Source organism: Porites lutea, chromosome 7 (assembly GCF_958299795.1).
Source record: "Porites lutea chromosome 7, jaPorLute2.1, whole genome shotgun sequence".
NCBI classification, from domain to species: Eukaryota; Metazoa; Cnidaria; class Anthozoa; order Scleractinia; family Poritidae; genus Porites; species Porites lutea.
The window spans coordinates 12164486-12189864 of record NC_133207.1 but is presented as its reverse complement, the minus strand read 5'-3'; the positions used below and the strand labels follow the sequence as shown (position 1 = coordinate 12189864).

Sequence of the window (25379 nt, the reverse complement as noted above, 5' to 3'; positions counted from 1 at the left end):
AGTATTGAGTAAGACAAAATCACAACCCAGCAGCTTGCCTTTGCATCATTGTTTACCACTGGTGAAAGCAAACATGACACATTTTGACTCGTTTCACTTTAATTTCAGTTCATTAAAAATAAATCAAACATGACAAAAATGATCCTGCCTATATTCTTTGTGGTGCACAACAATTTACCCTAAGTTCAGCATTCACACAGTTGTATTATATTGCTCACAGCCTTGAAGAAACTAGTCATTCCTGCATAAAAGAGTCACAGCTTTCCTTCTCCTCCAAGAGTTCTTTAGCTGTGGCATCCATCTTTTCACGAGAGAAGTCATCAATGGTCAGCCCCTGAACTATCTGCCATTTCTTATCTTTACTAATCGTCACTGGGTAAGAGTACACAATTCCTTCAGGAATGCCATATGATCCATCTGAGACCACACCCATGGACACAAATTCATCCTAGCAAAATTGGAACACCAATAAAATTATGAAATCATCTTCAACCCTCAACTGGTGTTATAGCTTGCCCTACCTGTGGAATAGCATTACTGTAGAATACTGCTAAAGGGAGATGTTTTGGTCTTCTTACACTTTGGACCAAAGCAAAGCTTTTGCTTGTAACCAATATAATGGGAAGTACATGTAAGGTCAGAATGAATACAGTAAGAAACTGTATAATTATTAGATACTGCAGGTGAAGAACCACGCTAAAACATGGCCAAATAGGTACCACATACACTCTATGTAAGAACCACTTCCTTGTCTATTAAAGAACCATTACTTAGCCTTTTGGCAAGAATCAATGGTTTTTATTTCAATGCAAGTTCTATTATTTTGTACCATTAGTTAATAAAATTAATATACTCAACAAAAATAATATGAAGTTTCCAATTGGTCAATGAGGAAAGCAAAATCAAGTACAAACTAGAGTTATTGTTCAGTATTATTTATTATAAGGAAGTTTCCATGGAAACAAAAGTAGGGGAATAAGAAATTTGAAAACACAAGCAAAATGGCCCACACAGACAGTAATATTGGTACTCAGACACAATTGTTTTTACTAACCATGTGAAACAAAATGAAATAGCAGCACTGCTAAATCAGCACAAGCTTTATTGAATTTCTTGCTACAAGGACAGGTGAAAGGAGAGTTTAACCTACAAATGAGAGTTTTTCAACCTTCCTATCATTATGTCAATAAAAATTTCCCTCTTGTCTTGCCTGTCACATTATTCCCCAATTGGTTCAAAGAAAGCATGTGAGCAGTTGAAAGTAGTTTGGAAATTACTACATGCTTTTGTGATGATATAGTTTTTAGCATTCTGTATAACTGTGTCTTTGATGCACTGCATACATTTGCAGAAAATGTCTCTTAATTCTGGTTTTCTTTATTATCTACTAAAGATGTTTCTTTTTTGGGTAGCTAACAAAAAAATTCCTAGCAGTGTGTAAATGAAGTAGAAAGGGGCATATTAATTTCCTTGCCTCAGTTCCAAACCACCAGTCTCTCATATGATCACAAATGGCTTTCGCAGCTGACATGGCACTGGACAACTTACGGGCAGCAATGATAGCAGCACCCCGCTTCTGGACAGTCTACAAAATTCATCAAAATAGTAGTATTAACAAAGACGATATAAAATGATTAGAATAAGAAAAGTCAAGTCCTCAACACCTACAAAAGGACTATGGGTTAACCAAGGTACTGGTCATGTATTCTAGCTGTAAAGGGGGGCCTGCCATTTTGAGCATTTTCAAATCGACCCCCCACTTCATCCTAGCTTTTTATAATATTTATTAACCCCCACATAAAGTTAACATACAGATTTGAAAGTGATCCCCACCTAATTGCTGTGGAAACTATGATTATTCTAGATACAAAGAATGCCAAAGGTCACCATATACCTTATCTTCAGTCATGTTTATAAAATCGGCATTTACTATTCACGGCTATTACATTCAATTTCAATTCACATTAGCTGATTACTGCTTTGTACTACTTTCATGAAATTTATTAATAAATCACCCCCCAGGCAATGCTTTCTGAAACCATTCAAGATTTTGAAAATGGCCTCCTGCAAAATGACCGGCCCTCTCTTGCAGGTAATAAAACAGACCCCAAACATCCATGTGAGTACTGCACACATGCAATTAATTTTGACTTTTAATATTAAACCATAAGGGTTAGTATGATTATACTATTATACAATACGTTACATGACTGATGCAAAGGTCAGTACAGTAACACCTCACAAACAAATGCCAGTAAAAGAAATGTTTTTTTTTTCTTACCTTGATAAAGTCTCCATTGAGCCAGTTGTCGTCCTTTAAGGTCGCTCTGATTGATGACTCCTGGCCATCAGGCAAAATGACTGTACCATGATTGACATCTGGGTACTGAGTTGATGAGTGGTTTCCCCAGATGATGACATTTTTCACTTTTTCCACACTAGTTCCAGCCTTTGATGCAATCTTCAATGTGACAGAAAAGATAATCTATTTTACCTGGTAAATGTCAACAATGGTTTCAATACAAGTACTGTCTTCTGAACTTGAACATGGCGTGTACAATCTGGTGGTTACATTTTGATGTGGGACTGGTGGTGTACTTGCTAAAGAAAGAACCACTACAGTATTACAAGTGGATTGCAAGAAACTTTTGAAGTCATTCTCAGTCATACACTTGTAATTTCAGTTGGTCATGTAGAATTCGCACAGCAAGACAACATTAACATTGACTTTAATTTGGAATGTTATAAAAAAAACAGAGCTTCCATTTTATTTTCTTTTGAAGAAGAACAGAGTCATCACAGAATGGTATAACTGTGCTTGCACTTACCTGAGACTTAGCTCTGTTCATGTCCAGTCTTGTCAAACATGAAAAATTTGATGCTGGGATGGATGGTGCACTCCTTTGTGTGATCATGCAGTTAGTATTGGCAGGATTACCAACAACTAGGACCTTTAAATCATCAAAACATAAAACACTTAAACTGGTGGTAATCATAACATTAAATTAATGTGTACGTTCAAGTTTTCTTAGTTGCAGGTTAGCTTTTTTACCATCAAGCATTAGTCATTTCAAAATAGGGAAATCATGAATTTTTTTTTACAGAGTAAACATGCTTTCTTTGCTCTTCGGGAAGACCAGCTTCAAATTTTAACATGTCTCACTTTTCCTCAAGTATGGTTGATAAAAATGTGAAGTACATCGTGAAAAGTTTTATTTTGTTAAAAAATAGGAACTCTTGCAGAATACCTGGCAGTCGTGTTCTGTTATTAAATCTAAATGAGTAAAATGAGTACTCTTGCAGTCCCACACTCCTGCAATCTCTGAAAAGTGAATATTAAGTGGGCATCCAACTAGTGCTCTCTCAGTCCCGCACTCCCGCAGTCAATGTCAGAATTTATTATGCAAATCATATGACTGGGGAAATGTGAAAGTAGTTTTTTAAGTTAGATATTTGGTTACTGGGTATTCTGCAATCTAGCCAAAAGATAACAGCTTGAAGTGAAAAAACAATCATCATTGATAGAAGCAAAAGAATCGTATTAGGTTTTTGCGAAAAAAGGATGTCAGTGAACCAGAAAATATCTTTTGCCATTCTGTAAAACTGTTCATCTTCATAATCTCAGTCCGTATAGTTTATGATCAGTTCATCATGTTTTAATCTTATCTTGCCCGGCAAGTGAGAGGGTCATGCCAACAAACTCCTGTGTACATTATATCAGATGTAGATAAAGCATGACATGTATTACTACTAGTAATAGTTAATTGACACTACAGCTGCCCCCGCTCTGTGTATTGTCGGTCAATAGCATTCTTGCTGGTTGTGTAGCCCTTTGAAATATACAGATTCATAATAAAGATTTTCAGAACTGAATGTAAAAAGTGAAAGAGAAATAGCGAAAAATTCAACTTCTAATGAAATCTTTCTTATGGTTTAGAATAAACTATTGTCGGAAACTGAGAATGTTTTGATCAAAGCTGTGTAAATCGAACTGAAACTGTGCATGGAACCTTGCGTTTCCTGTATTTATCTCACCTATTGTATGGAATATTTGTTTGCCGGAAAGTAAGCGTAAGAAATAAAATGTCACAAAATCTACCTAAGCAGTCCTTTCAAGATTTTCTGTCTTTATGTCATCCTAATTATTTTGTACATGCGGGCGCAAACAATAGAAACGTAATCATTACCTACCGATTCCTCGCGGCCCCTGTTCAAGCAAATCGAGATTTTTTCTGGCACACTGACTGTATATTTCAACTGTAAGTACTTTCCTTAAAAAACACGCGAGTTACTAGAGTGCCTCCTTGGGATTTCGCCCTTCGCCTTCTGGACGAAATCCCCGCGGGGGCAATAATAAGCATAATCACTGATATGGGGGTAAAATTGTTTTTTTCAAATGTACTTCTTTCCAGAATATTTTCGTGCATGTGAAAAGTGAAACTACAAATAGATAAATAAATAGACTCAAATGCCAACCAAATTCCTTACAGTACAAATGTTACCAGGTGTTTACTTGTCTCTTTCTGCGAAATTTTAGCTCGATTTGACTGAAATATTCACCATTAAGAAAGGTTTAACAGAATGGTCAGCTCAGCAGTAAAACACCTCCAAAATTTATATTCATTTGCCAAACTTTTAACACATTGCATCCTCCTGCTGGAACCAAAAATACTGCCTACTTGCATCTTACGTAAAAGTACTCACCACAAGGTGTGCGACTGCCATTTACATAATTATATATGATGTAAGTAGTGCGAGATAAATTATTCAAAATGGTGTAGAAAATACAGACAAACGATAAAAAGTGCTTGCTGAAAAGGTCACCCTTGAGTACTCCAGGATACCCGAGTACCAAAGGAATCGCAAGATTATGTGTTGCATTCTACTTAACATTGAATGCAAAACATGGGGGATTACAGAAATAATTCTGAACCTAATCATAAGGTTGAGAGTTATTACTGGGCTATGCTGCCTATGGCAGGCCAGTCGGTTTTCGGTCATCTGTGTAGAAAAACTAACACCCGGAGGAAGGAAGACACGAGGTCTGGGACTGAGAAACGATGTTCTCACATATTATTTCACACGATTTTCCCTTGCATGAATAGTAATATTTTTGTACCTTGCCCACATAGTGCATTTGCATTGTGTTTCATTCAGTCACTTTAATACCCAAGGATTGTGAATAATGTTTTGATTTGGATATTGCTCAAGGCTGGCACAAAAATTCGAAGGAGTTATAAAAAAGGATAATTATTTTCTGATTGCTGTAGAGATGTTCACCAACTACTTCTTTGCCCATAACAGAAGAGACCATGCACTTATGATTCCTGTGTACCTTGCTGAGATGTCATCCCTAAATGAAGGAGATCCAGAAATCCACAAAGAGCTCATCCTAGGAAATTGGTTAGTGAACAAGAATGCTCAAGTACCGTTCTGCGCAGGAGCCAACAATGCACTCAAACATGAGGACTGTTCCATGAAAGTCTCTGGAGGATTGGCTGGCATCACCCTAAATAAAACCGCTCTGACAAAATTCTTTTCTGATAGCTTCAGAGCACAGTTAACAGCCACTATTGAAAGGTTCATGAATCCATTCTCTGATGCACATACTGACCTGTTCAACCTCGTAAACAAGGCTGTTATGCCAGAAACAGTAAAGAAAGATTTGGGTAAACAAAGTGAAATTGGCCAGAGACTGTTCGACTGTTTTCTGAAAGAACGAGTCCAGTCTGGCAAAGTTAATCTTTGGTCACCCATGAAGAAGAGAAAACTCCTAACATCGAAAACCACTGCAAAGGCCGTGAAGGTGACTGCACCAGACAAGATTGTGGAGCTTCAAGAGGATAGGTCCCTTTTCGCAAGTATGATGATGGTGTGCAAGAGCAGGCCACAAATCAATATCAAGGAGACTGTAGGCCAATACGAATTTTCCATAGTCAGCTGAATTTTAGATAGATCATTGTTTGCTGCTGATGGCGCTCACTGTTTATCCAAGAGTAATCTAATGAGCATTCTAGAGAAGGTGAACGACAACAGAAACAACAGGAGAGTAGCTGGTCCAAACAAAGATCAAGTGAAAGTTGCTATTGTAGATGGGATGGCAAAAGTCCACTCACTTGGCAAGCCCGAGTGGATCAGAAATTGTGCACAGCTAGCTGACCACTTCAGCAACTTTGTTATGCAGAGGTACACTGGAAGTAATGAAGTGGGATTAATTTTTGACAGATATAATTTACTGTGGGGGTTATAGGAAGCACTCAAGGTTGGTTGGTCGGTTGGTTGGTTGATTGGTGTAAACTTTCATTGTATGCAAATCAGCCTTGTGATGAGGAGGCGGTTTATTTTGAGCGGTAACTTCAATGGAGCACCATTTTGGTTTTGTCACATTACATGCTCAGCCATGCGCATGTTACTAGAATTTTCCAATTAAAACCTGTGTTAGTCCAGAAAAACCTCGTCAAACTTTGTTATGAATTTGAAAATGACAAATTATTTGAAAACAGTAACATATAAATAGACCATACAAAGATATCCAAAACAATCATATCTGAATTTTCCAGTGACATTTTCTATTAGTTGTTTCTCTTTTGTTTTGAGCTGTTCAGCAGCTGTTGAGCTTCCCTCTGACACTGATACATCACCAACATCAACTTTGCATGAGTGGAAAATCAGGACTTTGAAAACTGGCCGCTTAATACAGAGTGGCTGCTTAATGCAGGGCTGTCGTATACAGGTTCAACCATTATCTGGAACTGTGTGAGAAAACTCTGTTTGACACCGGAGGAGGGCAACACCATCGTATTATTGACAGAGCTGAAACCAACTGTTCAAACTCTTGGGCCAGATAAGATAGCAACACTTCCAGCATTCCACACCCTAAGCAGAGCCAACAACAAAGGAAGACAGGGAAAGCTTCTCTGCTTGAAGATATTTGCAGAAGTGGATTCATCCATTATCAAGTGCTGCCCTTGCAGAACTTGGGCAAGCTGCTCATCCAAATGAAGAAATTGTTGCAGCCATTGAGAAGTTTGTCTGTCTGCTATACCAACCAAGAACAAAACTTACGACTGTTAATTAAAAAGAGCTATGATGTAGCCTTTTCAAGAAAAGACAAGCACAATCAGACAGGTTGCCACCAACACAGGCAGCATTGCACCAGGCAATCCTGAGAGCTTGCGCCCGCAAGTACGAAATGGTTAGGATGACGTAAAGACAGAAAATTCCGAAGGGACTGCTCAGGTAGATTTTGTGACATTTATTGTGCAGTCATACTTTGATACTCTTTTGCGTTACGCAGTGACATTCTGTGGAGCAGTTGTTTTTAAAGTTATGGGCCAAAAGACACTCATTAAGCACAGATGAGGTTATAAGGTGCGTTTAACTGTGTATATATAAACACTTGGAGGTTTGCCAGACCCGAGTTCACAAATCTTTGATTTATATTGGAAACCTTGCCAGACACTCTTTCTCTCTCTTTGACCAGAATAAGACTCAGCCCCAAACAAGGAAGACGAGTGAACAACGGCTAGCATATCACTAGAAGATTGATGGACAATTACATGAATTCGCCGCCAATCAAATTCTGTGCTGACTTTTTCCCTGCTCACAGATGTCCTTGCGTTATAAAGTTTCAAATAAGACTAGAATGCGCGAGCGTGAATCGATCAAATGTCCTTTTAATTTCTAGGGCTTACTTTCCAGCAAATAAAATGAACTGAATGTAAAAAGTGAAAGAGAAATAGCGAAAAATTCAACTTCCAATTAAATCTTTTCGTATGGTTTAGAATAAACTGTTCTCGAAACTGAGAATGTTTTGATCAAAGCTGTGTAAATCGAGCTGAAACTGTGCATGGGACCTTGCGTTTCCTGTATTTATCTCACCTATTGTATGGAATGTGTGAAAATCTTCATTATGAATTGGTATATTTCAAAGAGCTACACAACCAGCAAGAATACTATTGACCGACAATATACAGAACGGGGGCAGCTGTAGTGTCAACTAATTACTAGTATGGAAATAATGGCAAGCTGTGGAGTATCATTTCCATGCTGGGATATACACATCACATTTTTGACCCTATATGTACATGTAAATCCCGTCTGAGCAAGTTACTAAGTTGCCACCAAAACTTTTCACGTTATTTAGGGTCCCCTTAACACATTTTAGACTAGTGACTTCCTTTCTTCACGAAATTCCCATGGCATTACACATGCTCTCGGACTATCTACAATAAACAAAAAGAACTGAGAAAAAGAACTGTGAAACTGATCCGCAGGTTAATGAGGGCTTCAAGTACACATCACAAAGTGACTGATCTTGTTGGTGGAATGTAATGACAAGTGTCCATTTTATTAAATACAGGTCTGTAACAATAGGAATGACCACTACATCCAATTCTTCCATTGTGGGTGTCCGCATGTGCTTAACAAAGGTGTCAGCTTAATACAGTATCTGCTTGATACAGGTTTCACTGTATGCGAAACCTTTTACAAAGTAAGTCAAATCTTCCCCTTTTTTAAGTCTTCCTGTCCTTGACTATAAAGGTCTCTTTTAACACCAGCACTGACAACAACTGACACTATTTAATTCCCAAATGATCATTTCGATAATAGAATCTATTGGCTTGACTGTAACACCCTTACAATTCTCATAAACTGTTGATGTGGAAGGTGTTGAGAGATGCCCTCAAAATATTTTGCTCTGCAAAAATCTAAAACAATATTATAACACTTTGACTCAATAATAATATTGAGTCTTGAAGAATAATTTATATTAGTATATACTAAAACAGTGGATAGTGTTTTTCGCGCGCTCTGATTGGCTACTCACTCAGTGAATATCCTGCACTATTCACTGATTCACCTCCAGTTCCTCCGAGCGAGCAACGCCAAACTCGCGTAAGTTGCGAGCAAAATGCCTTCCCGGTTTGCTGCCGTAAACAAACAAAGAAATTTCACAACTAATCAAGCAAGCTGTTTCCGAAATACACGAAGAAGGTGATGAAGTTCGGATTGGAAGTTTTAACAGGTAAAGCTTTGTCTTTTTGACACGAATTTATCGATAAAACCGGTGAAAAAGTTTTTGTTTACAAATGCAAATTAAGTTTAAGTCTTGCTTACTTTATTTAGTTGAGTTGTTCATAAATAAGCTTAAAACTAAATTTAATAATCTATTTTTATAGAATGATTTTAAATACAAAAAGAATTCACAACTCCTTTTGAAGAAATTTCCCCGCAAGAGCTAAACAAATGCCTTCAAAAGTTTTAATTGTCGGCAAGAAAAAGCGACGGCCGCAGCCGCCCGGTCATTACGCGCCAATTGTAATCGTTGGCAACAGTATTTGAGTTAAAAATCGTCATTTTTGTGTTCAATTATCTCACTGTTTTAGTATATACTAAAACAATTATTCACCTCAGTGTCGGTGGCTAGTCTTGGATATTTACCTCACTGCTTCGCAGTTCGGTAAATATTCACGACTAGCCACCTCCACTTCGGTGAATAATTGTTATATATTTCAGATTTTGCAGAGCAAAATATAATAATTTGAAATATTATTTCAAATCGTTATAACTACAGAGAAGGAAAATAGTCTATTACTTCAGTAAAAGTGAACTATCTACATGTACAAAAGAACTAAAAGAACTGGACTAACAGTAACTTCCTATTTGGGAGTTGAGACCAGGTAAAAATATGTACATTAATTTAAACATACCTTAACAGTCTTTTTAGCCTTCTCATCCAGAGCTTTTCCTTGAACAACAAAAATCTTGGCATTGGCTTTAAGTAGGTCCTTTCTCTCCATACCTTGTTTTCGTGGCATAGCCCCAACCAAGATTGCAGCATCAATGTCTTTAAAAGCTACGTTTGGGTCAGCAGTTGGAATTACCTCTAAAAGAAAAAAATAAAACAACTGATAGAACAGGATGCCAAAATAGCTGGAGAAAGCCACCAACATAACTTCAAAATGTAGTTTATTGCAATACTGTCAATAATTTTTGTATCCTGTAAAAAAGAATTTTAGAATTTGTAAAAATGATAACATGTCCTTTTTCATAGACCTTTATGTATATAGCACGGTTACCCAGCAAACCCAATAACAGTGAGGGTGGCTGCTATAGCAACCATATCTCCTTGCTGCTTCGTAAAGTTTTCCCACATGTCCTGCCTGTACAAAAGGGGTCTTCTATTGAACAATTTAACAAAGCTCTTAAAAATAATTAATGAAACGATCATATACATATAGTTGTGGTCAAAGCATCTCAGTGAGTTTATGACCGGTGGGAACAGCTTTGTTAATAATGATTTATTTTATTAATTTTAATCAGATATAGTATGGACCAAGGGGGCACACAAGTTCTTTAGCTTGCTGCCTCCCTTCAATACAAGCTCTAATTATAGTACCAGGTCAAAAAAGAAATTTCATGTACCTAGATACATTACCATCAAGTACACAAACTCATGATCATTTATTATCCATCCATCATGCCTATAGGCACGATCGATCCCTAAATTTTAGCTCAGCAGGTAGGGGACCATTGCTGACTGGTGGCAAAAATATGTGAGGCATACTCTCCTAAAGGGAGTAAGAGAGGGAGGGAGGGGGGGGGTTGGGTTGGGTGAGGGACATGGCCCTGCTCTTGCTAAGAAAGTGTTAGAAGCTGAGTTCTCTAAAACATCATTTCCTCATTTTAACACCCATTTTACACAAATCAGCCCAAGGAATCTTTACAGACAAAAATTTAAAATCATCAGGTGTTTCAATAACTATATTGAAGTAAGCCAGCAGGTTTGAATAGAATAACTGCCTGTAGCTGAATCTATAGCCGTTGGTCCCCTCCTTCTAGGGAGGTCTGGGGGCATGCTCTGCAAGAACATTTTGGAATTTCAAAGCCCTAAAATGCGATTTCCAATTTTCTGGGGACTAAATTGAGTACAAAATAGTGTGTTTTTCATTCAAGAAAATATAGCTTTCATTCAGGTTTCATAGCCACACAAATTTTATCAATAATTCTTACAAGCAATGAACAAATTAATGTCAATATTTGAAATTGAGTACATTTGCACATAAACAATTTTGTGTAAACTTATGAAGAAACATGAGAAAAATTGACTGAAATACAGCATTTGAAAAAACTGAAGCACAACATAAAACCAGAGGTCCTTGAAAACACATCATAATTAAGCTAACATTTTCATTCAGATTTTATGATATTTTTTTTGTTTAAGACATTATTAAAACTAGTTGCTTCTTTCGGGGAAAAGTAGCCTATTGCTCTGAGCAAAGTAGCTCATTATTGAAACCCCTGAAAGTTTGATTCCAATTTCCAGTGATACCTATGGGGTGGCCTACCTGAGGAGAAAAAGAAACCAGCCACTGTAGACAAAAAATTCGATAAAAAATGACAGCGAATGGAACCTTTGACCTCTCAAAAGTTTTCTGCAATGTATTTTTGTGAAAACAATCCCCTTGAAAAGACAGGGTTGTGTTTGTTTTCTTCTCTGTAATGGTGGCTGTTAGTTTTGAAGTTAGCTTTTCCAGAGAAATTGACAACCTTGGGAACTACGAAGCCTGCCAAACACAATTAATAATCGTAAATTTCATGATAGCCAGGGCTAAAAGTGAAGCTCTCGTCAATATACTTACAATTTACTCAAAAACCAAAATAGTGTAATGCTAAACAGTGATTGCAACAAGAACAGCAAAGAAAAATCAATAGGTCTAATTAGCAAAAACCAACTTTACACGTGCAGCACACTTTGTTGTACATTTTTTTGCCATTGTTGTGGCAATATGAAACTTCCTACAGTAGTCACAAATTTTACGGAGAAATAGTCAAATGTGCTCACAAAAAATTTTGTTGCTTAAATTCAGGTTCCCTTTTTATTCACTGCTGCTCTTTTTCACCTTGCTGGCCGCTAGCATTTCTCCTTTTCTCACCACCGCTACAAAATGTTCATATTATTCTTCCAACAAAATTCATCTCCTTTACTTTTTACCTCTCACTCTAGTTCTCTGTCGCTCTTTTTCTCGTTGAGCTTTGCTAGCCTGTTGCCTACTTTCTTGTTTTCTCTTTCTCTATATTCCAAATTTTGTGGACATGACAATAAATATTAATCTAGGCTTAACCCTTTCAACCCTAAGATCAAAATTTGAATTCTCATTTGTTGCCCCTATTCATTTCCTACAGAAGTAGAGGGGAGAAGAGGATAAAATTTATCTTGTGTGATCATGTCTGTAATTCTTATGACCACTCCGTTTACCAAGCATTGATAAATACAACGAGAAATTATGATGCTGATAACTCTTAGGGCTTAAAGGGTCAATACTTTATATTTCTCTTTAATTGTCTCTGCTTCACAAGACGCAGGTGGCCATGCGATTTCCTGCCAAAAAAAACATGAAATGCATTTGGGTTGCCATACCTGTTGAAGCTATTTTACATTGGTATGCCTGTGATACCGACAGAAGGGTGTATGGTCACGTGACTACATCACTACCAAAATTTCTTCGATAGATAGATAACCAAATTTTTTTAGCTATGGGGTTCTATTTGCCTTGCCCAAATTATTGCCAACGAGCAAGCCGAGTGAAGACAGTCAGCTTGCGAGGCGGCCAGCTTAAAGCCACGCAAAGTATTGCACCAGGCGAAAAATTATCGATCGTGCTGTAAAAAAGTGTAATGTAAGTGTAATGTAAGGTGTAGATTCCCTAGGGATTTTAGTAACGTTAGATTTCATGTGTAGTTTCACGTGACTTTTAATGACCTATGTTGTAAACAAACCTTCAAAGTTCAGACATTGTTCTCTGCCACACTATTGTACTTGTACAAACCACAACTTGCTATTTCAAGTTTGCGCTAACCTATAAATGTTATTTCCCTTTCACTGTTTAAAACTCGACAAGTTTAAGGTTCAAAAATGTCTAAGCAGAAGAATAAGAGCGATTTTATCTTGGCCTGGCAGAAATGTAGGAATGAGGAGTGCTTGTAGTGGAAATTCTCGCCTCAGCAGCTGAAATGGTTTTATAAACACTGGAACTAAAACCGGTGATGTAGGCAAATTCTTTTTCTTTCGTTGGCACTTAGCAAAAGCTACAACTAGTTGAATATCTCTTCTCACCTCTTGTAATTCTTGGGAAAGTTAAACTACGCATTATATATGCTCTGTGTTACCGAGAATATCTTTTTTGTAATGCCTACACTTAGACCCGGGATAGACCGGTGACGTGCGTGACTGCGTCAGAAACCAGTGTTTTCTAGCAATAAATGCATTGAAAGATGACTCACTAATTAGGAGTGACCACTATTTCGTGACCTAGACACCTTTGATACAATCTTGGACAAAATAAATGGAAAACCTGGACCCCCCCCCCCCCCCCCCAAATCAAGGATGGGAAAATGGCGCGTTTTTGCCCTTTGCGTGGCTTCATCCTTGATTTTTTTTTTGGGGGGGGGGGATGGGAGTTTGCTGTTCCATTTTATTTTGTCCAAGATTGTAGACTTAAATCCTTTTTTGCCGCCAAAAAGCGCGCGCTTTTCGCTACTAGTAGGCTATAACATATAGCCTAGTAGTAGCTCAACCAATCAGAATGCAGCATTGATAATAGACCACTAGTTGGATTTTACCAAAGTTATTTATTTGACAGCCATGCACTTAACCGGTCAATATGAAAGGCCAAACTAAACCTTGTCAAATACAGTTTATCACCATTGTTTGATCTTCTTTATTTGCGTAATGTTCATCGCAATGTTCATTTGTCCTTCATTAATTTCTTTCTTGGGGTGGGAGACCAAAAAAAGTGACCATGGACCTGGTCCAAAATGGCCAGAGGGTCAATGGACGTACGCTGGGTCAATGTTCTATCCTCACCCAAAATTTTATGATAATAGACCAGGAAAAACTTGAACCAATTTATATCTGGAACACCATGCTTACCAGATCACACATCTCGTCTGTCAAACAACCCTAACAGCGAGGAGCAAGCTAATGGACTTCTTTTAGTTGTTGATTAATTGTTTAGTTATATAAGTTAATTCCCACTGAGACTAAAGACCCTTAATAAGCCACTACGTGTGAAATTCACACCACTTGACACTGACCAGTTTACTTGAGGCTGCTTTTTTTGTTTTCATATAACAAAGGCTTATATCTGTAATACCTAAGTTTGTTCTTGTACTATTGCATTGCTCTTAGCTGTCTTACTCCATTCACTTAGTAAATTGTTTCTTTAGAAAATTATAGTGCTAATGTACCATTCTTTATATAAAATCCTTCACTTTGGTGCTTTTGTTGTAACTTTAACTCTATAATAAACTACATTACTCTCCATGTATAATTCTATTGCGTTGTTTTGTCTGCATGTTTATAGTCGTAACAGAAATTTTTCTATTCAGCTGAGCGTAGTGATGGTGAATAAGCATAGAAGCCTGCCACAAAATGAATGAATTTTCAAAGCTTGGCACAAGTTCCATGATTGTATTTTGGTTAAAATTCTGGCCGGTTCCTTGACAAGAGATAAGTAACACAATACAGTACCTTGTAACAAAGGAAAGGCACAATCCTGCAGCTCCATAACCACACCATCTAGGGCAGTCATCATTGGTTCAATATCCAACAATGTCAGGACCAATGGCTAGAAGAATAAGTGCATAATATACAATATTATTGTCTGTCCTAAACAAAGACTTCAAAAGATTCCTGATTTTTCAAAAAAGAAAAACTAATCAGGGCTCAGAATTGTGACCGATACGGTTCCTAGTGCAACTAACAGCTTCTTGTTGGCGACTAAAAAAATAGGTTTGGTTGCCAAAGTGGCAACCAGATTTCTCTGTGATTAAGATTTAAATCAAGAGAGTAAAGTTAAGACAAACATTTCATCTTATCTTGCTTTGCAATCATCAAAAAAATGCCAAATTACATTAACAAAGCCAGTTTTGTATTTTCGTACTTACTACGTGTAGTGTGAATGTGTTCCATGCAACCATGCAGATATAGGATAATCAAACAATATTTTCAACACTTTCAACCAACCTCAAATAATTATTCTTTTGGTTATAGATGAATCTTTGTTTACATTTTTTGCCTCATTAACATATGCTTGTTGTTATCAGACAAAGCTGATAAAATCAAGTTCAATTATCTTTGAAAATTTAAGCCCGGTATACCAAATGGTTTCGGAGAAATTGTCTTTTAAAAACTCAAAAGTTTGCAAAGAATGTATGGCTCAATGAAGATGATGTGAACTCATGCGAACAAACAAATTTTAAATGAAGATATGATCATTGCAGTGGTAATTGTGATTTAAGCAATTGCAACTGAACCCCCCCCCCCCTCCCCCTGCCAAAAAAAAAAAAATTTCAGCACTTTAATAGGATTTGAATATTTGAACCCATGGCCTCTGCATTAGCATAGCAGTAATAATGCAGAGGCCAAGGGCTTGAATTCTGTTGAAGTCCCCCCATTTTTTTTTTTTTTGGGGGGGGGGGTCAATTTGCAATCGCTCAAATTGGAAATTACCACTGCAACAATCACATTGTACGGCTCATGGCTTGGTGCACACTACTGGTGTACACAAGCGTAATACAGTGCCTTATGCACTATTCACGCTCAAGAAAAGGCATGCTTTTTGTGCCAAAGCAAGGAAAAAAAAACATGCAAAGGCAAAGACTACGCACACTTTGGACACAGTTAAGGCATGTTTTAAAGATTGCTAAGGCACATTTTAGGCACAGTTTAGGTACGGTTTAGGCACCAATATTCAACATTGGGCACTTTTTTGAAAATCTTTGTAACCCGACTTGGAAAAAGGAACAAACTTGGTACGAATTACAAAAATAATTCAGATCAAACACGATAGAGTTAGAAGTATAGGAAGTGTAAGTTTTGAGCCATGGCGAAAGTCGGGAAAATTAAAGTATTCTTCGATAGTCCGTGTTTACTCTGAGGATAAAGTGGAAATTCACACGCGATATATGGTCTGAACCTTTTCGATTACCATGCAGTTTTACAGAGCTTTCTTTCGTTTCTAAAAGAAATCATGAAAGAAAGTCAAAGCTATAATAACAAAAGCAAAGCTTAAGAAGTAAGGCACAAAAATAGGTGATAAAAGTTGTAGAAAAAGCTTTTTGCGATTGCGGTAAAATTGGCCTGAATTTGCATAATAACATGAAAAGTGGTAATTTGAAACCTTCATGCCAACGCATGTTGTTTTTTTAATGCAAAATGCAGCTTCTTTTTTAGCCTGCGATCATGCCCTCTCCCTCTATCTCTGTAATCTGTTTTCAGAAGGAGGGCATGATACATTTCTTTCACAGATCACATGCAAAAATGCCAGAATCTGGACTTTTTTCTGATTGGATAAGAAACAATACGGACAATTTGCGCCGTTCCGATTGGCCAAAACGCCGCCATCCGTTAGTTGTTGTTGATTTCAGTCTGCATTTTTGCTTGCGTAATATTTTAATACACACGCGAGTTCGTTATGAAATTTCTGCCGGCTCAGTTTTCTCGCCATTTTGAAAAATGTCTCAATAGAAATTTCATCCATTGAAATATTTTCCATTTCATCTTATACTAAAAGTTGCAGTCAAAAATTCACCGATCATTTGAAGGCAATTTGATACTGGCTACAAGTTACGGAAGCGACAAACGGGTTCACTTTTCAAATAATTAATTCATGAATGGAATCTTGACCAGGTTTGACTGAAATTCCTGTCATTCCTCCTTCAGAAACCTACGAATTACTCTGAGCGATCTTCGCCTTCACAACACTTTTTAGTTCGTGAAATATGGTGCTTCAGCCTAATGTTTTTCTCAGAGCTTTCGGCACAGAACGAAGTCAACGAGCTTTTACTAGTAAATTTTTATTATTTGTAGCTGTTAAATAAAGGTACAGCAGCTCCAACTAGCAGTATTTCATCACAAAAAAAAAAAAACATTTAAAAAATTATTCTTAGTAAGCGCCATCTGACCGTACTTAAACAATTCTTTTCCCTAAACTTTGAGTGATCCATTCAACCAACATTCAGACCGGTCCGACCGGGAAAAGAGGACCACCTCAAAAGGTGGACCTGTTTTTTCGAAACTTTTCCGGTTGGACCGAACCGATCCATTGAGTTTTGGACCGAAATTTCCGGAAATTTTGGTTGAATGGATCGCGCCCTTAATTTCCAATCGAAAGAGACATTATTATTATTATCATCATTATTCCCTTCTGGCAAACGCTGATTGGCTAATAACATGACAGGTCAAGCAGACGTTAGATTATGTAAATTAGGGGGCGGTTGATGGCTTGTTAAATAAATGTATCAGGCGTTATTTTTTTCCCTCTCGAGCCAAGGAAGCAACGAAGCAAAAAAAATAACGCCTGATCTCAGGTTACTTCTTTTTAAAAATATTTCTCTAACTAAAAAGGTAGAATTTACACTTAGTAGTAAAATAATTCAAGCTGCTTGTTTGTTTTTGTTTTCTGGCTTTGTTAGCAAATTAAGCTTTGATCTTATAATAATCGATGAGATGTGCCAATTTTGCTTCAAACTCATCAGCATTCAATCAGTTTTTTCGTTTTCATTTTATAAGTCATATCACGAGTAAATTCTTTTTTTTAATACAAATCTGCCCTCTTGAGAAAACAAATATTTTGTTCCAACTAAACGCTCTGTCAAGAAGGGGAGAAGAAACCCACTTGGAAATTTCTTAACATCAGTGAAATTCTTGAATCAATGAAATTACATAGACATGTAATTGAGCTGAGCACTTATTTTAAATATGCTAACCTGTTTAAGATTCCAGTTTGCTGTTTGTCGGGGCTTTCCCTGCTGTCTCTACCCTGGGTGCCAGAGGCTTTTCATACACGGTTTCTGGTTTCGGTCAAGTCTTAAAAAGTGACCCGCACGAAAAGCTTTTTCTCGTGTCTTCGGCCTTTGGCCGACTCAATGATCGAAGCTCCCCGTCACACGCGAGAAAAAACCTCTAGTACCTAGGGTATGCTGTCTCTAACCGTATACTGAGTCATGTTATTTCTTGTTAGGGGAAAAAAGGTCGTCAGACCGTGTTTCTACACTTCGTAACCCTTAAAACTGACATAATCGCCGTGCGCACTTTTCTTGCGCTGTGGAGCTCCATAGGCTGGACATGATTTTCCGAGTGACTCAATATTTTAGCACGACTTGTGCACAGATTAGGCACAGTTTGGCCACAACTTAGGCACAAGTGAGGCACAGCTTAGGCACGTTATTCAAAACCTAAATGCACACTTTATGCACATCTTCCGCACATTTTAGGCACAAAATCTTTCTGCCAAAGCACACTCTAGAATCTGATTTTCAGTCCAACACACAGTTTATGAATTTTCACGTTAAAAAATGCTTTCTAACCTTAGATATTTGATCTTAGAGTAAAAATGGGTTTCCTGAAGTCTTAACAGTTTGTCTTTGAGGAAGGTTGAGCATTCCAAAAATTATTATTTCTTCTCTTAACAACAAAAGAAAGTCAATCAAAAGCAACCTTTTAAATTGACGTTCGCGCTACACAGAGATTGGATGTAGACAGAACATCTTCCTGAAAATGCCCTAAACTTGTTGTTTTGCCATTATGTTCAGTTATTCTTAATACAGTTAGTACTCATAAGTCACTGACCTCTGTGGAGAAATTTTCCCAAAGTACCATTAACAGAAACAGAGAAATCCCACAATATGCGTGGTTACTGACTGTAAATGTTACACAAGCTGTTAAAAAATGGTCCCATTTTGAGCCATATTTTTCATATTTTAATTTTATTTTGGTCTTACAGCCAGAAAAAAATATTCAATGGAAAGCTGTTTATAAACTTTAACTTCTTGCCAAATTGATCACTGACAGCTATGCCATCATCCAAAACAAATACTCAGGAATTGAAGACAAAAGGCTGAAATGTGAACTCATTAAGATGGAAATATGTGGTATCACTATTCATTTCTCTAAAAATAAAGCTAAACAGTTACACAAAAAAGAAAGGGACATTCAAAATAGACTACAAGTGCTTGACAGAGGCATTTCTAACAGTCCTAATACAGACTGTATTAAGAATGAAATAAACAAATATAATAAGTTAAAAGAAGAAATTGATCTCATTTATCAAAAGGGTAAAGGTAGCATCATATGTTCCAAATGGATTGAACGAGGTGAAAAGCCGACGGCTTTTTTTTCAACCTAGAGAAGAGGAATTACAATCGTAAGTCAATTAAAAAGCTGGAGGGAGAAGAGCACCTATGGAAACTGGCAACTAAAAATTTGCAAGTTCCGGTAACTAGATTTCTCCAGCTGGTTGCCAAAATGTAACCTTTTTCATTTCGAGCCCTGCTAATTACCTGACTGGGTCCAAATACATCTCCTTTACAAACAGATGTAAGAAGAGAGTAAGCAATCTGGCCAGCAGCTCCAGTGATACACACACGCAAAGGTTCTGCCTAAAACATAGAAACAGCTGATATATTATTTGTGTTTACAGTTTCTAAAGAAACTAAGACACTATGCAGTCATATTGTGGCTGTTTTGTCTGTGAGTAGGAAATGCTGCAATAATTCTGAAGGCCAGATACAGAATACTGTATGATTCAGGTCATAAACAAGGAGAGTCTATAGCATTCTAGTCATTGCAGGTCATTATATCAATTTATTTTTTCTAGTCAAACGAAACAAAAAAGCGGTAAAGTGTGACCTCTTGCGTCAGATAAAATAAGCATGTGCTGTTAACGACCAAAAATTATTTTGCTCAATTTAATGCTGGTCATCGGCATGCTATATGACATAAGGGTGTCACAGCGTAACTTGTTGCTTCAGGTACGTAAATAAGCATCATCTTGTGTGTTAGGTTATGTTTCATGCTTATGACATAGTAAGCCAATAAAAAATGGTAAGAGCACAACACAGAGGTTCTATTATACTCTGTTGGTTTGGCAGTTTTAGCCAATTTTGATTGGCGGTTGGCGGTCACAGTCGTATTTATGTGGCGATTTACAGTTAAGAAATCATCATGTGGCTGCTGAAAATTACAACTTTATCACACGGTTTTCAGATTTTGTATGTTTGGTGGCGGTTTGTCCATGTTGCAAAGTGTCATTCATTCGGAGACTGCATGAAAGAGAGTGTGAAGAGATTGTCAAGGTGGAGTGCATTCTTCTTTACCCACTTGGAGCTGGTATCTGCTACCAGAAGGCACGATCCAGTTTCAAGAAATGCCCATACTAGATGAAATCCCTTCCTGCTCATGACCTGCCAGAAGCTGACAGAATTCACAAGAGTTTACAGGAGAGCAGTCAGGCAGAGGTCCGTGAGCCGAGAGACACCCATGACAAAGGCAGGAACTTTACCATTCGCTTGTTATGAAACCAGCTGACCAATTCAATAGGGTGATGCTACGACAAGGTTATGGCAAGACTGTGATACAAGTGAAGATGAAGATGACAATATTAAATTTGACACATGCAGATGAAAGTGACGGGAATGATGGTGTTGAGGATGAGGCAAGGTTCCATAGCTGTAATGAACTGCACTTAACTTCTGAAGCTCTTTTTCTTGTTGGACACCAATCAAAAGGTTCAGAAGCTGAGGAATAGGGATTTGGAATGGAAGATTTATACAACAGAGTGTCAATAGGCTATTTGCACTAAGAGGTCATGTGACATCGTTTTATGAAAATGAAAGTTATGTGATTTTTTCTTCAAAAAACGATTAGTGGGTCCTATTTTTAACAAAATAATAGTGATTTGGTTTTTCAAACCTGCACCATTTTCTTAAAATGAGTGAGTTCGTAGCTGGTCACGTGACCAAAATGTGATTTTTAAAATTATGAATTAGGGAAAGTTCATTTAATATGACAAGGGGGGGGGGGGGGGGTGAAGATATTGAGGGAGGGCTCCGAAAATTTTTAGACACCCGAAGGGGGGGCTCTGAAAAAATTGTTGCGCTAGGAGGGGAGGCTCCGAAAATTTGTATACTTCAAAACCAACACATGACATCATCATACAGATCGGATGGTTTTCAACTCAACAATTTAATGACCTGTGCACCTCAGCTATATCACGTGGTTTACAGATATAACAAATGTAGTCTCAGTAATTATTATACTCTTGTTCATCCCAAAAATGCTTTAGAAAATTGTATCACAACTGTATCTCAAGTTTGTCATAGTATAAACCATTGAAGACAATAACGGTAAATATATTTAATACAGTCTAGCGATCTTTTTTCAGGGGAGCAAAGGAATTGAAGGAGGAGGGGGGGGGGGGGGGGCTCTGAAATTTTTTCGACTACCAAGGAGGGGGCTCCTAAAAAATTGAACCGCTAGCGAGGGGGACTGCTAAAATTTCAAGCTTCGAGTTTCAATATCTTCATCCCCCCCCCCCCCCCTTGTCATATTAAATGAACTTTCCCTTACCTCTTTCTGAACACAAATTTTGCACTTAAACTTCATGGAAAATGTTGAAAAGTTGATGTGGGAATGTTTACAGCACATCTGAGCGTAGCTATCAAACGTTTAACAAGATCTAAGCAAAAAGTAAATTTGGCCGCCATGTTGGAGGGCAAGAGTATGCCCTCCAACATGGCGGCCAATACAAATGATACTACTTTGTTGAAAAATCAAAGTGTCATAAAATGTCTCCCTTAAATGCGTTTCCTCTCAAATTTCGAGTGTAAGATAATTTTTAAGTGCTCTGTCAATTTTTGGCATCAGCAAGATTCCAACTCATTGTTTAAAGGAAGCATTGGTCACGTGACCTCTTAGTGCAAGTGGCCTATAGATGACAAAAAAAAAATTGTAACTGGTAATTTGTATTTTGTTTACCCACAAAGCACTTAGGAGATCTTACTTCTTATGAACTCGTTTAAATGTTTCTGTGCATTCCAGATCGAATTGGAATTTGGAAGTGTTGGTTTTTGAGGAGAGGGCCGCGAAAACCGGAGTACCCGGTAATGATGGGAATTGGCTGAGATTTTATCATTGATCATTGGAAATAATTGGATTGACCCAACCAATCGATCATTGATTATAATCAGAAAATCTATTGATAAAAATCTTTTGATAAAAAAATCAGCCGCCATGTTTGTTGTGGACAACATGAAAATGAGACAACAAGGAGAGGACCATGGGAACAAACTTGAGTTTCAGTTCAATCTTCGCAGGCTGTTTATATCTGTTTTGCTTTCATCTACTCTTGTAACAGGAGAATATTTGGAAACCTACTGTCTGATAGCAAATTTTATTTCTTGTAGCTGGTTCAGGGAACAAAAAACACTGCATACCTCTACTCCACAAGGTTTCAAAATATTTTTTCTTCAAATTAGCAGGCATATTGTTAAATTATGATCAACTTCCAACCCTGTTCGCACGCTGATATTTTGCATCTGGATCAGAAGGCTGTGAAGTGTACCACCTGTAAACCGGTTTGTGGTAAGTTTTAGCTCTTTATAGCATGACAGTGACCAGAAAACCACTCGACTAGCTTCAAAATGCGTTTTTGGGCAAAATCTCCAGGAGCGAATGGTTAAGCAAAGTACCAAACTTTTTGAAAAAAATCCACTTTACAGGATAAAACAACCAAATCTGTTTATTTCATGTCAAATCAGGTGAAAAAGTTGGTAAAAGGCCATTTTTAGGTTTTTTGATTAACCCATTCGCCCCTGAACCGCCCGTAACTGCCCGTGCAGATCCACGTCCTTTCTACCCTTTGTGACGTCATCAGTTTTAACGGTCAAGGACAACTTCCTCCGTTAACTTGTGCAGAGTAAAGAGATCTTTCAAACCATACCAGAATGAGCACAATACAGTCAAGGACACCCCAGAAAGAGGCAAAAAACCATGTAACATTGACCTGAAAATCTCCATGAAAATCGTGTTCCATTGCCCACCTACCTTTCCTTTCACCTAATCCTAAGATCCTAAAAGCTTTCCTAAAAACTAGTCCCACCAAAATGAAGCCTACTAAATGCCCAGCAAGAGAAAAAAAAAATGAGGCAAGAAAAGTGAAAAAAGAGGGGAGGAGAGAGAGCGAAAAGTAAAAGTCAAGACTGCTGTGTCACTTTTAAACCCAAAAACTATCTCTAAATTTTGCTTTCTGCGCATGCCCGAACTTCGCAAGCTGATATTTTGCATCTGGATCAGAAGGCTGTGAAGTGTACGACCTGTAAACCGGTTTGTGGTAAGTTTTAGCTCTTTATAGCACGACAGTGACCAGAAAACCACTAGACTAGCTTCAAAACGCGTTTTTGGGCAAAATCTCCAGGAGCGAATGGGTTAACTTCAATTCAACAATATTTTAAAGATGTTTTCAATAGTGAAAGCACGAGACATAAAAAACTTTCCCCGCCTCTGTCAGCGACATGTGCTCGTGCCAAACAGAACACATTTGAACAAATTCGCTCTCAGCGCAAAACTTTGCGTGTCCAGTTTAATAGAGGATTTGTCAAACATCGATGAATATATTTTCTTTGGTTTCCTTGCAGTTACAATTTATAATGTGCCGTTTTAGAAGTCATCGTTAAAATACAAAAATCTCAAAATTTGCATTTCCTTCATAGTAATTTGATAATCTCTCATTTATATATGGGAAATATCGCCAAATTTATTTCCATGGCAGTTCACCAAGAAGTCGTTCTCTTTATTCATAAAGGAATTTGATTCTTATCGTTTAAACTTTTCTTGTCGTAACTTTGCCACTTGAATTTGTTTATCATTTACTTTATTTTGTTTCCGGTTTTGCCTTCATTAGTATTTATTTGTTTTATAATTTTTCACGTGCAAATAAAAAAGCATCGAGCATACAATCACCTCTCCACACTTCAGCAAACTGTCTTATATTTTTTACATCCTCTGTTAGTTTTGTTGGGATTAAAACTGCTTGAATCTAAATAAGGTCTTTTTATGCATTTGCTATTTATTTAGGAATGTAAAGAGGGTGATTAAAACTACGCATTTCTGGAAATAATTTCTTTTTACATAACTTATCCACATGTGATTTGTCTGAATGAAATAACTATACTTCATTGAAATTTAGCTGGAGAATTATGTGTAATGGACGGAGAATTCTCCAATGTCCGATGCTTAACGAAACCCCTGCATCATCTATAATTGGTTGTCGCGTCACTTACAGATTTTCGATCAACGATCACTTATATAATTGATGATCGACATACCACTAATACATGGAGAAAAACCTCTCAGAGCAAGGGAGCAAACCAACAACAAACTCAACCCACATATGGCTTCAACAATGGGAACCCAGGTCACATTGATGGGAGGCATGTGCTCAAAGGTGCTCAAAGGTGCTCAAAGGTGCTCAAGGGTTCGACTGCCACAGTTTGGGAAGTATTGACCATCCAACTGGAACAGCGACGATTGGAATAGACCAGTCGATCACAACAGTAAAATAGTAACCAATCACAGCAGAACATCTTACCTTACAAGGTTAGGCTTAACCATCTGACTTTGTGATTCTCATCACAAGTGACGACGTTGTGAAACAAGACACATTAAAAAATAGAGGTAACCTAAATTTGTTTTGAAAAACTTGAAAACCAAGAAAAAAGTGTTTAGCATTGTGATAAAACTAATGGTCCAAAATTACATCAAAAGTGGAGCTTTTTTGTTAAAAAAATAAAGAGTTTCGGATTGTACACCTTTCTCCTCCTCCCCCCTCCCCCCCGCCCCAACCCCCAACCCCCAACCCCCTCCCACTACCACCCGAAAAGATAATGCCCTTCGTGCATGGCAGCACAGTTCTTTTCGGCACGTTTGCATGTCTTCTTTCATTTAACGAATCATACAAAGAACGATTTTCTAACTCCAAATAACGAAACAAGTCACCGCTTTTTCACATACGAAAGCTTGGGTCTAGATAGTGTAAATTAAGTTGAGCTTTTAACATTCGAAAGAGTTGATCGAGCCATTTTAACGACCGAGTTAACTTTTCTCGGCCAAATTTTAAAATGCAGCGAAACTTGCCAACTATGCTCTCGGGTGAGCAACAAAACAGATGACCTAACAAATCGTGTTAATTATAACTTACCATGGTTTTTGGAAGTACAAAAGACAGCAGCAAGTTCCGACGATGTTGGCTTCGTGGATACTAAAACCCTTCTCGTGCCACGCTGCACGTCCGCACGTCCCTGAAATGAGACACAGGGACTGGGGACGAATGTAAGGAACTATGGGTATATCACATAATTGTCACATATGACATCGATTGTAACATCGATTGAGTCACGGTCATGTCGGCAATATTCACGCTAAAAAAAAAAATCTCATAGCAGGTAAGATAAGAAAGTCTGTATGTGAAAAACAAGTGGTCTGTTTATGTCACTGGGAAAGGCCGGGAAAGGCGCGCCTCTGATTTACTCTCGGT

The 25379-nt window shown here is 37.7% G+C and overlaps 1 protein-coding gene across 2 annotated transcripts; it reads right to left on the bottom strand.

Moving 5' to 3' along the window:
- Positions 1 to 81: 81 nt before the first annotated feature.
- Positions 82 to 25143, bottom strand: LOC140942657 (malate dehydrogenase, cytoplasmic-like). 2 transcript variants are annotated; one of them, XM_073391603.1, is made up of 8 exons: positions 25040 to 25143; positions 19348 to 19442; positions 14537 to 14633; positions 9714 to 9889; positions 2829 to 2951; positions 2282 to 2461; positions 1475 to 1585; positions 82 to 448 (listed from the first exon to the last, which is right to left on the bottom strand). In XM_073391603.1, exons 1-8 carry the CDS (start codon positions 25044 to 25046, stop codon positions 236 to 238), a joined length of 1002 nt encoding a protein of 333 aa, XP_073247704.1. In that variant the 5' UTR covers positions 25047 to 25143; the 3' UTR covers positions 82 to 235. The 2 variants fall into 2 exon arrangements, with proteins under 2 accessions (XP_073247704.1, XP_073247703.1); XM_073391602.1 differs by lacking the exon at positions 82 to 448 and having other exon boundaries at positions 1373 to 1585; positions 19348 to 19446; positions 25044 to 25138.
- Between the last annotated feature and the right edge of the window lie 236 nt (positions 25144 to 25379).

Excerpts from the sequence above, each read along its gene's own strand:
- LOC140942657 (XM_073391603.1), bottom strand. Across the intron at positions 2,952-9,713 it reads AGGCTAAAAAGACTGTTAAG|GTCCTAGTTGTTGGTAATCC; the intron begins GTATGTTTAAAT and ends GATGATTTAAAG. Across the intron at positions 2,462-2,828 it reads TGAACAGAGCTAAGTCTCAG|ATTGCATCAAAGGCTGGAAC; the intron begins GTAAGTGCAAGC and ends GTCACATTGAAG.